The 11,993-nt window shown below is 44.6% G+C and overlaps 1 protein-coding gene across 1 annotated transcript in view; it reads right to left on the minus strand.

The window, feature by feature from the left end:
* Nucleotides 1-4,294: 4,294 nt before the first annotated feature.
* LOC143040422 (facilitated trehalose transporter Tret1-like) overlaps nucleotides 4,295-11,993 on the minus strand; it is a 69,430-nt gene continuing 61,731 nt past the window's right edge. The window contains exons 2-3 of the mRNA XM_076211503.1: nucleotides 8,297-8,377; nucleotides 4,295-8,105 (exon numbers count right to left, since the gene is read on the minus strand). Coding sequence (XP_076067618.1) covers nucleotides 6,684-8,105; nucleotides 8,297-8,353 — 1,479 coding nt within the window. The 5' untranslated portion in view covers nucleotides 8,354-8,377 and the 3' untranslated portion in view covers nucleotides 4,295-6,683. The remainder of the gene's footprint in view (nucleotides 8,106-8,296; nucleotides 8,378-11,993) is intronic.

Genomic DNA, 11,993 nt, shown 5'->3' on the forward strand with positions numbered 1-11,993 from the left:
TCATTATGCAGACTGACTGGTCATTCCGTCAACTGGCCCAGCCCACAAAAATGCATTTTAAGGTTTTGTTCAATAGCGTTCAATACACGTCAATACCCAAATCTTCGTCAATTATTTTTATTCGTCAAATTTCTCGTTCAATTTAGAACATTGTAGAGTTTTTAGGATATGGGACTATAGTACACGGTCTCCGATGACAGCTATGACCATCATTTATAACGCAGAAAGTGTAAGAAACACTTAGAAGACTTACTTCATAGTCGTAAATATCATAATCGTCTTTGAAATTCTACATATTTACACATGTATGCTTATATACATATATTTTGTATATCAACGTGCATCGGTGTTTATATGCTGTGTTGATGCCTATGTGCTGTGTGTGTGTGTGTGTGTGTGTGTGTGTGTGTGTGTGTGTGCATGCATTCGTGTGTGTGCATATGTGTATGCGTGTACGTGCATTTGCACATGACGTATACACTCCCATGTCTCTCTTTGCATTTCTCGTAATTCCTCCAATGAATCATTCTTACACCAAGTCGTTAATCCTTCCCGGCGTCAGCGAAGGCGGTCGAGAAGGTCAGAATACTTAAATCTACTCACTGAACACTGACTGGCTCGTTAGTTTTAACTGGACATGAGGAACGGAACGAGTGCAGGCGGGTGTCGGCCAATCGGGAGGGAGGAGGAGGAGGAGGAAGAGGAGGAGGAAGGAGCGTCTCTCCGTGGGATGCAATGCAGCGCGACGTCGTTCTCTCATCCCCTCCATTCTAGTCTTTGACTCTTCCATTGAGCCCCACCCAACTCACACTCATAAATGTGTGTGTGTATGTATATATATATATATATATATATATATATATATATATATATATATATATTTATATATATATATATATACACACGTTTGTATGCTTGTTGACTGACTGATGCATTACACAGGGGAACACTTTTTCAGTAACTTTGAGTTGCATTGGATATTTTATCGGATTTTGAAAGAGTTTTAGGCGCTGATTTCAAATCTGAAATTAGTTTTTCTCTACAGGTTCTAGTTTGTATGCAATTTGAGGTTAATGAAATTGTACATATGTGAACTTGCGTAAACCATGTATAAGCATTTTAACGTCCATATATATAGATAGCTTCTAATATTTTGATCATTCTTCTTTTGTTTCAGTTCAAACATGGCTTCCAGAATGAGACATCATTGCAGAAACAAGCCTGATGCCTTCTGCTACATATGTGGATGCTACACACTCAATCGTCAGAGACGTAACATATCCTCGTTCGTCAAGCGTGCCTACAAGGCATATTTTGAAGTTCATCTTGGTGATCAAGACAAGCAATGGGCTCCTCATGTTGTGTGCCACAATTGTGAGGAAATGCTTCGAGACTGGACCAAAGGAAAACGCAAAGGTCTGCCTTTTGGAGTTCCAATGATTTGGCGCGAACCCACCAACCATGTAACTGACTGTTATTTCTGCATGGTAAACACAACGGGTGTTGGGAAGAAAAACCGACATAAGATTACGTATCCGAACATTCCCTCAGCTATTCGGCCTGTTCCGCACTCTGAAGAAGTACCTGTTCCAGTTTTCAAAGGCTTGCCTTCATTGGACGATAAAGACATTGGACATGATACAAGCCAGCAAGACAGTTGTGACAGTGAATTGTCAGAAAAGTGTTCACAATCGGAGGACTGTTCTTCAGACACTGAACCTTTCCCCGTCCCTAAGCCTCTTCCCCAGGCTGAACTGAATGATTTAGTGCGGGATTTATGTCTTTCAAAGAAAGCAGCAGAGCTTTTGGCATCAAGATTACAAGGCAGAAATCTTGTTGATCACTCTGTTAAAGTATCATATTTCAGAAAGCGTGACCAGCTTTTTGTGACCTTCTTTTCAAAAGACAGACAGTTTGTTTACTGCCATGACATCCCAGGGCTTCTCAAAGAACTGGGTGTACCTTACTATAGTCCTGCTGAATGGAGACTCTTTTTAGACAGTTCAAAACGCAGTCTAAAGTGTGTTCTTTTACATAATGGCAATGTTTATGGAGCAGTACCTGTCGGTCACTCAGTGCATTTGCGGGAAGACTATGATGATATGAGAATGGTCATGGACTTATTAAAGTATCATGAGCACAATTGGATAATTTGTGTAGACTTAAAGATGGTCAACTTTCTTCTTGGACAACAGAAAGGTTTCACCAAGTTTCCATGTTTCCTCTGTATGTGGGACAGCCGAGCACGAGACAGACATTGGGTCCAGAAGGACTGGCCTATTCGTGACACCCTTGAAGCAGGCATGCCAAATATCATACAAGACCCAATTGTAAACAGAGATAAGATCATCTTTCCTCCTCTTCACATCAAATTAGGTTTGATGAAACAATTTGTCAAGGCACTGGAAACCGAAGGTGAATGTTTCCAACACATCATCACAGCTTTACCAGGGTTATCATTTGAGAAGATCAAAGCAGGCGTGTTTGATGGCCCACAGATTCGAATCCTAATTCGTGATGATCAGTTTGTTGCTAAGATGACCGCTTTAGAAAGGGCAGCATGGTTATCCTTTGTGGCAGTCGTTCAGAACTTCCTTGGAAACAATAAGGCGGAGAACTACAGTGAACTTGTGAACAGAATGCTCCTCGCTTTTCGTGATCTCGGGTGCAACATGAGCATCAAGCTTCATTTTTTGAACAGCCACCTTGATCAGTTCCCTGACAACCTGGGGGCTGTGAGTGACGAACAAGGAGAACGATTCCACCAAGACCTAAAGATCATGGAAGAACGCTACCAAGGGCGCTGGGACAAAAGTATGATGGCTGACTACTGCTGGAGCATTAAACGAAATTGCCCAGATGAAATGTACAAACGCAAAAGTTACAAACGCAAATTCCTGCCTGAAAAAAAATACACAAAGAAATTGATAAGCTTCCATCAGCTGTGGTGATGTTCTGAAGGATGCTAATCTAACTTTGGGATAGATGTTCTGCTAATGTTCTGTTTCTTTTGCCTTAATAAATGTACAGAAATGGCTTTCATACTGTTTTAAGATTCAAGTGAACAAAAGAATTGTGGCTGATATTGCAATTTCCTATAATAACGAAAATTTAAAAAATAAATAAAAATGTCAAATTGCATAAAATCTGTAGCTTGCAGACAAAACCCGACTTCAGATTTGAAATCAGCACACTCAAGTTGACTATAGAAAAGTCTTTTTTTAAATGCAACAAAATGAGTGTTCCCCAGTGTTATCATTATATTTTATAGATTTAGAAGTTGTATTTAACCTGAGAAATAGCCTCTATATTTACATAATAACAATACATACTTGCAGGTTCCTCTGAAAATCCAGCAAGATCCTCAGCCTCTCCGTTTAATATCAGAGACTGTTTAGTTACGTCTTATTCATTCATGTCATCTATCGTCTGTCTCGCTGATGATGAATCTTTTCTTATGGCTATATGGTTTTGTTTTCCGTTTTGTGTGAAAAGGCCTTTTTGGTCAAGATGTCTCCAGCTTATTGTTACTCTTGTAGGTAATAGTTTCCTTCGAATCCGGGCAACTCTCCTCGTTGTCTTCGAGTAGCCAAGGCAGGTGGTAGTCACTGATACCCACTGGGGGTCGAACTCGAGCCCGTTTCTTCACGGGGCAAGATCGAAGCCCAGCCGCAACATACTGTCCCGCTTCTTTAATGATTAGAGACCACTCAAGGAAGAACGCTGATCACTTTGACCTTCTATCATCCCTCCCTTGTGCTATTCTTCTTAAAGCTGTTTTGCCACATCTACGACTTCAAATCTTCGGGGCGATGTGAACCCAGAAGGCTAGAAGCGTTGGGTATTAGTGACAAAAAAGGAAGATGCATCACAGTGCTGAGAAAACTGTCTAGCGGATACTTGCGGAGTCCATCAGGTATCATAGTTTGCACTCACTGTTCGCGTGGATTTCGCGAAGAATGACAAACGGGTCCTCGACCATGTTTTAAGTAAAATCAAAGGCATACAAATAACTAAAATGGCTTCAGAATAGGTAGACGCAGTTTAAAAATGATAATAAATGATGATAAAAGTATGTACAGTGATTTACAAATATGGTCTCGTCTCTTCTGAATGTAATTCGGAAAATTTAACAACCTCGCATATGGTGTATCTTACTGCGTAAATATTAGATAATTATAAAAGACATTTTTTTATTATTATTATTCAATTGAATCAATGCTAAAGCATCTATTGGTCAAAGCATCGTAAATAAATTCAGTAAAGACGATTTGGTCATTGTCTTTTATTATGCATGCCTTCCTTCCTTCCTTTACTATTGCACATATGTTAACATGAATGAATACAGAACTTGTCTTTGAGTTTATATTAACCCTGAATATGGGACGAGTCCTCAGAAGTCCCTTGTAAACACCAGCCATAAACATTCCCTCAGTTTACGTAGCTTTAAGGGATTATCACACTGGGCTATTTTTCCTCCGACATCCTACCTCCAACCTCCATCTTAATAACTAGACTTCGCTTACAGAAATTAAGACTTCTCAAGAAGATTTCAATAGTTTGTCTAACATTGGTATAGGTTTACAATCTCTTGGTTCATCATTCAGCTTTGCTTTACATGACGGAAAGATAATTTGATATTTGGAGATTCGGAAAAATAAGATATTGTAACCGAAGTCGTTTTTACTCAAACGAGCACTCAATTGTCGGCACTAGTGAAACCCGTGGTAGACCAGTGTGATTACTCCATTAGGTCTATTGTTTGTAAATGCCTCCAGCCCACAGTCAGTGTTTTTCTTTTAATCTCGAGTAATACATACTCATGCAACTCTTTCGCCGCGATGTTGTACTTATATGTTGTTTTGGTAATGAACACACGATTTTATACAGCTAAAGAGAGGACCCAAGCTTGATTGGGGTCCCGGAACTCCCAGCTGCTCTTCGAATAGGGGTCCGTCACTTAGCTTATATGAAATTGCGGCTTCATTACCAAAACAGACAAAATGGAGAACATCAACATGTTGAAGGGACGTGTAACGATACAGCGCCCATCGAAAATTTGCTAAGTTGCTAATTGAGTTTAATGTGTTTAGTGTTTTTTGTTCCGTTGTTTACAACATGCACAAGAACTTGAGACCTCGATTCTGCAGCTTCCTTTGTTTTGTTTAGGCCTCTGTCACTTGCAGCTGGGCCTGCCTGCACGTGGTATTCGTACGCTGACCTTTCTGTCATCTTTTATCATCTTGTATCTATTCCGCTGGGCTCGCTGTGCTTGTGTGTGTTTGTTTATCTTTTCTTCTTTGTCTCCCTCTTCTCCTTATCTCGTTTCGTAAGTACGGTGATTTAGATTTCAAAGATTTTTTTTTTAATATTGTCAGTTTTTGAGTCTATATTCACAGTGTATACAACCTAAATATTTCGTATTGTTATTACAGTCAGTGGTCGCTGTCTAAGAGAATCGTCCATGGTTGTTACAGATGTTCGTGTAACACAGGATTTCAATCCTTGCTCAATGACCTAACACCCCCTTGATTTGTTATTTCGTCTACTTTGCAATAATTGCAAATTACGATCGACATATGCTACATTCTCTGACGACTGTGACGTCATGTCGACTCTCTTACGTCTTTTGTTGCCTTTCGTCTGAGCTATCCCACGAGCCTCAAGCAAACGCCCAAGGTGAAGACTCGTTTTGACCATGGTGTTGTTTCTTCAGGTTAAAAGAAAAATGTCATTAATGCATCGTTTACATTCCACATAATTTCATGTGTGGTCGTGCTACCGCTGTCGCTTTGGTCAACAAAAACAACGGGGCTTGTTAACCGTTCTCAGCAGATTAACGATAGCCTACCATGCAGTGGCGAAGTCGTTTTGATATATTTTTCCCGTGACGGACTCTTGTGTAAAGATTTATTTCACTGCTCTTTTTATCGCTTAGGCGCGTCCCTTCATTTTTATCTCATCCTTATCCCTCAGATGGTCGTCCCAAAGGATCGCATGTCGTTTTCTTTCAAGGCTGAAACCAGCAAGGACTGAAGCTGGGTATAACGACTCTACGTTTTCTGTGCGTAGATGATGTCCATGCAGGAATGGTACCGACCTTCCTTCAGACGTGTTGTGCTCTCTCACAATCCATTATTTGTTTTAATTATCATATATTTATATTTGTACTCTAGAGGTCACATTCTCTAAACATATACTACTGCTCTCACTACCAAAGAAGCAAGTTATTTTTTGTTGCAAGGGCAGTACATAATAGACTAGATTTGATGTGGCTGGCTACCTGGTTTGGAGGTACCTGGCACTGTGCCTAACATGCCTACTTGGCAGTCTAAAAGTGCCTGACTGGCACCCAACCAATGACGTGTCTCACTACTTTCACGTGGAACAAGTCTACACACGTCCCTCCCCCCGCCACGTCAACGACTCCGCAGAAACCCATCACACTTCTTCAGGACAAAGAAGAAGAATCTTCCTCAGTCCCCGAAGGATTCATGGAGTCCCACGGAGCCAAATAAGGTCATAGTCCCGAGGGCAGCGATGGAGGAAGGGGGAACCAACGCTCCACCAATTGTACGAGTAGCCATCGGGATTCGAACCTAAATCACCGAGGTTGACATGCACACCAGTCGGCATCGCGGACTCTCCGCCGTTTTCTTTCTTCTGGTAAGTTCTGGTCGGCCTCAGGGTATCAACCTGTTCTCCGTGTGTTCGTATATCGGGGTATACTTCTCCTTGGGGATATACCTCTCCTCTGGCTTGTACTTCTGCTGCATCTCCTGAAGGCCTCTGCCCTTCGTCTCGGGCACAAGGGCCACCGTAAACACCAGCCCGACAAGGCTGATGCCCGCGTAGAGCCAGAAGGCGCCGTAGAGCCCAAGGAGGATCTGGAAGTCAACGAAGGTCTTGACACTGGCGAAGGAGCAGGCGTAGCTGACAGAGTTGGCGATGGCGCCAAGACCCCGGTGCTTCAGAGGAAACAGCTCGCCGATGTAAAGCCAGCTGATGGGGGAGATGCCGAGGGAGAAGGCCACCTGGAAGATGAGGGCGCAGGTGAGGGGGATCCAGTCCAGGGTGGACCCTTGGGCGTTCCCGTTGCCCCCCGTGACGTACAGGAACGTACCGAAACCAGCCAACGCCCCCGACATGAGGAGGTTGGACACGATGAGGAGGGGGAGGCGTCCAGCAGTGTCGATCAAGACGGAGGACACCATCCCGGCCAGGATCTGCAGGAGACCGACGACGACGGCGGCGCTGTAGGGGTTGATCCCAACGAAGGCCTCCGTCAGGATGGGCACGGCGTAGAAGTTGAAGGCGTTGGCGCCGGAGAACTTCTGGAAGACCATGAGCCCGCAGGTGATCAGGATCGGCCGAACGAGGTCACGCCTCAGCTCACGGTAGCAGGTGACGGAGGACGCGTCGTTGCGCATGGCGTCGATGTTGGCCCTCATCGTCTCGAGCTCGCTGGTCACGTCCTGGCCCGCCCGGAGCCAGACTAGGGACGCCGCGGCCTCCTCCTCCCGTCCCCTGTAGAGGAGATAGCTGGGGGTCTCCGGGATGATGATGACGGCGACAAAGAGGAGCGCCGGGACCACGGAGGAGACCATAGCGAGTTGGCGCCAGTCGAGGTAGACCCCCATGAAGAAGGAGAGGAGCATGCCGATGTTGGCCGCCATCTTGGCGACGGAGCAGAGGCAGCCCCGGATCTCCGGATGGGCGATCTCGCTGATGTAGACTGGGGTGACGAGGGACACGACGGCCGAGCACATCCCGCAGAGGAAGGAGGAGGCGTAGACCATCCTAACGCTCCGGGCGAAGACGGTCAGGAGCCAGAAGAGGGCAAAGGGCAGGGCCACCACCCCGAGCACCTTCTTGCGGCCCCACTTCATGGCCAGCCCGCTGGGGAGGCCGCCGAAGAAGGCCCCCAGAAGAGAGAGCGAGGCGATCCAGGACCCCTGCTCAGGGGTGATGGTGAAGCTGTGGGCATGCGCGTGGGTGGTGTTGGTCGGCAGGGGCGTCTGCATGGAAGCCAGGGCAGGGGAGGAGTAGCCCTTGCCCAGCCCCGTCGCCAGGGGACCCAGCGCCACGATCAGGGTTGCCAACACCTGCAATGTACAAAGGTGTGCCTGTGTCACAAATTGGCCAGGAATAGAAGAAATAAATAAATATAAACAATATGTGTCTGTGTGTGTTGTCGGTCCTAAAATAAGGACCATGGGCGCTAATGAGTAAAACAATGATAATAACAGCATTAGTGATAATAATAGTAATGATGATAACATTGACCAACCCTCACCTGCGTAAGGCTGTGCGGACTCCTGCTGTAGATGAGGTTCAAGGTGGAGCTGGCCATCCTCGAGGTCTTGGTCCTTGATGCCTGCGGGAGGAGGAGAAGAAGGAGAAGTCAACCTTGATGTATAGACTGAATACATCTACTCTGTAACCCCTAAGCACCAACTGAGACGCAGGCGACACAGGGGACGCAGCACAGAGCAGATTCCTGTTGCTGAATTGAAGACTGAAGTGCAGTTTGAACCTCTCTCAGGAAAAGACTTCTAGATGTAGAACCTCAGCATTTCAAGTGAGAGAGAAGGTCAAACTGTAGTTCAATTCAGGAACAGGAAGTCTGCCTTTGATCTACGCTGCGTCGCCTATGCCGCCTACGTCTCAGTTGGCGTTTTGACTTAGGGAATAGTCAGGACTATGGGGGCCTTGGTGGCATCCCTACGTACCCGAGTTACACATCAGTCTTGTTATTACTAAGAGATTTGGCGTCATGGAAAATAGCATAATTAATGTTATTGTTATTATCATTATCAATCGGTATAGACACTGTCTTCCAATAGATTAATGATAAATCAATATATAAATAGATTAAATCAACCAATAAAGGCCAGCTACTCTAATTGAACAATGTCTGCAGGGGCAGCTCAACCACCCCACAGAGTACGATGGCCTGGCGGGCGTTTGCCGCGGGAAAACGTTTTGGCGGCGCCACGAGGAAGCCATTCAGACGGTGAAGACTTAGAAGAGAGGAGAAACGTTTAGTTATGGCTCGACTTACGCCGCAATGCGCCGATTACAGAAAACGGAGAGTGTAATCTCTTGTTTGACAGCCGCTCTCCGCTCTTCGACAACATGTATATATATATATATAGCTAGATAGATATATGTGTGTGTGTGAGTGAGAAAGGGAGAGAGGGAGAGAGGGTGACTGAAGAAGACACGGGTCTCTTGCAGACTAGATTTACGTTGATTTAATCCCCAGCGCTTCTATCCTTAAGGACAATGGCACGCCGAAGAGAGAGTTACAGTCAGGGGACGTAGAAGTAACAGATCTCCTTAACCGCGTTTCGTCACCACGAGGAAACAGCAACACATAAGGGACGACTCGCTGACGAAGAGGCTGACCTCGGGAGAGCCGACAGGCGATTGGTGCATCGTCAGCCCTCTAGCGGGGACGATGCCATGCACAAGAAGCCCTTGGTGGCTTTCTTGTCCTTTGAGGGTTGCCCTCTCGCACCCATAGGGCTTCGAGGTCGCGCCCTTGAGATTAACCTGAATCATGGTACAAGGAGAAGGTCTTAGTAATAGGTGCCTTGAGTGCGAGCATGTGTGTATGCGTGTGTGTGGGAGAGTGTGTGTACATGTGTGTATATTTGTGTTTTGGCTTCTCTTAAGTATTAAAACCGTTTAGTATCTTGCACCTGTATATTTATGAGTTTGTTTTATTTTCCTTTTTTTTTATTTTAGCTTTTATTTTTGTTGTCTATTTTTACTTCCATTTCTATTTTATTTTCTATCTTATCTGGTTTGTATTTTTATTTATCCGTTTATTCATTACTCTTAACATGAAACTACATGCTTGCATCATCGAGGAACGCCAGACCACCTGTTTGGTCTCATCCGACTGTGAGGTGTGTGTGTGTGTGTGTGTGTGTGTGTGTGTGTGTGTGTTGGGGTGGTTGGCTACACATCACCTGACTAAAATAGCTTGGCATTTACCGTAACAATAATGATACAGTTCACGATGTTGGAAAACTACTCCCTTGATCCAACCCCCATCCCCATGCACATATCTACAGTTGGATACTCCTTTACCCTGTCCGCATCCTCAATCTGTTTTCTCTCCTCCTCCTCCTCTCTTCCGTTTCCTTCTTCCACCTTTTCTCCATGCTCCTCTCCTCCTCTTCCTCTTCTTCCTCTCTTCCTTTTCCTTCTCCTTCCACCTTTTCTCCTCGTTCTTCTTTCCTCCTCCTCCTCTTCCTCCTCTCTTCCTTTTCCTTCTCCTTCCACCTTTTCTCCTCGTTCCTCTCTCCTCCTCCTCCTCCTCTTTCTCTTCACCCCTTCTTCCGTCTTCCTCTCATCTCCCTTTCACTCTCCCTTCACCCTTCCCCTTCTCCCCCTGACCACTCATACTCCACCAACCCTCCTCCCCCCCTTCCTCCACCCTCTCCCCATCCCACAAGCTTCTATGGACTCCCTGTCCCAATCACCCCCATCATCTCCCCCTTTCCACCCCTTCTTGTCTCCTCCCATCCTCCCTCCTCTATAGTATAATGTTTCCTTCTGGCATTTCACTCCCAGGACTTCTTGATCTGGTTCTCCTTACACGACTATTCTTTTCAGTTGTGGCTTCAGCTGAAGGAATACGACGCAATGGTACGGATTCCGACGTAATTACGGTTTAATCTGCGCGTGTAAACAAGGGCCACCCATCTCGGTTTCTGACAGTGAAAGACTTTCCTCAGAGACATGTGGACGTGGACACAATGGAGCATACATACACGAACGCACACAAACAGGCATGTACGCGCACACACACACACACACACACACACACACACACACACACACACACACACACACTCTGCGCCCTCACATGCTCTTTCCTGGTGTAGTAGTTAGCGTTACGGCCCACCATACTTTGGTACCTAGTTCGTTAAATGAAATGGTAACATAGAGTCTTGTCCTATTCAAAATTATTTTGTTTGCTTGAAGGAAAAACAAGAGGATTCCGCAATGCATTGTAATACTAGAATAATAGAATAAACACATAATAAATAAATAAATAAATGAATAGATAGATGAACATGATATGTAGCCGCATTGAAGGGGTTGGTGCATTGTGACGTCATGTCGCTTTTCCTCTTTGGCGGGAAAACTGTGATACGAAGTTGGAATGGACTCGAGAACTTTAGTTTCCTCTGAGTTTTTGCAAAACTGTTTCTGCTGAAGACGCTGAAATCTGAAGGCTTCAGTCAGGTTATGCTGAAATAACTATGACTGAAAGCCTAAGATCAATCGGTGAAATAAATTTTGCAAATGTAGTTTTAGTTACTGATCATTTTTTCATTTATTTGTTTTTCAGCTTATGTATTCATTCATTCGTCTATTTATCTGTTGAGTCTTTCGGTTAGGTCAAGTTAGTTCAAGTTAGTTTAGGTTAGGTTAAGTTAATTTAGGAAAGATTAGTGTAAATAAAGTTATGGTAAGTTAGGGTAGGTTAGGTCAGGTCATGTTACGTTACGCCACATAACATTGCGTTAGACTAGGTTACGTTAGATTAGGTTGGGCTTGGTCTTGTTCATTCCCTCGGGGCCAAAGGAGAACACAATCACACAAAATCGCGGCGACATTCTTGGCAAAAGCTGCCGCGCAGTCAAATACATGGTCATCACGCAGTCTCATCGTGACCTAGATGATCCAAAGATCTAAAAGAATATTCCCAAGACCTTGGAACAAGCAAAAACAGTGTCACTGTACTTTATTAACCTGTTTATCAAATGTATACTAAACATGGTAGTTTATTGATGAACGGGTCAAATAAATAGGAATGATGCCTTGGTATGTGTTTACCAGTTACTAATAGGTCCTTGACTTTTTTTAGCTCGTTACTGCTTTCATATATAACGTGTGTGTGCGTGCGTGTGTGTGTGTGTGTGTGTGTGTGTGTGGTGTGAACGTATGTATTTGGAGAAGGACGTTTGCCC

This window comes from Oratosquilla oratoria, chromosome 28 (assembly GCF_046742065.1).
Source record: "Oratosquilla oratoria isolate Oo_2021 chromosome 28, ASM4674206v1, whole genome shotgun sequence".
Classification (NCBI taxonomy): Eukaryota; Metazoa; Arthropoda; class Malacostraca; order Stomatopoda; family Squillidae; genus Oratosquilla; species Oratosquilla oratoria.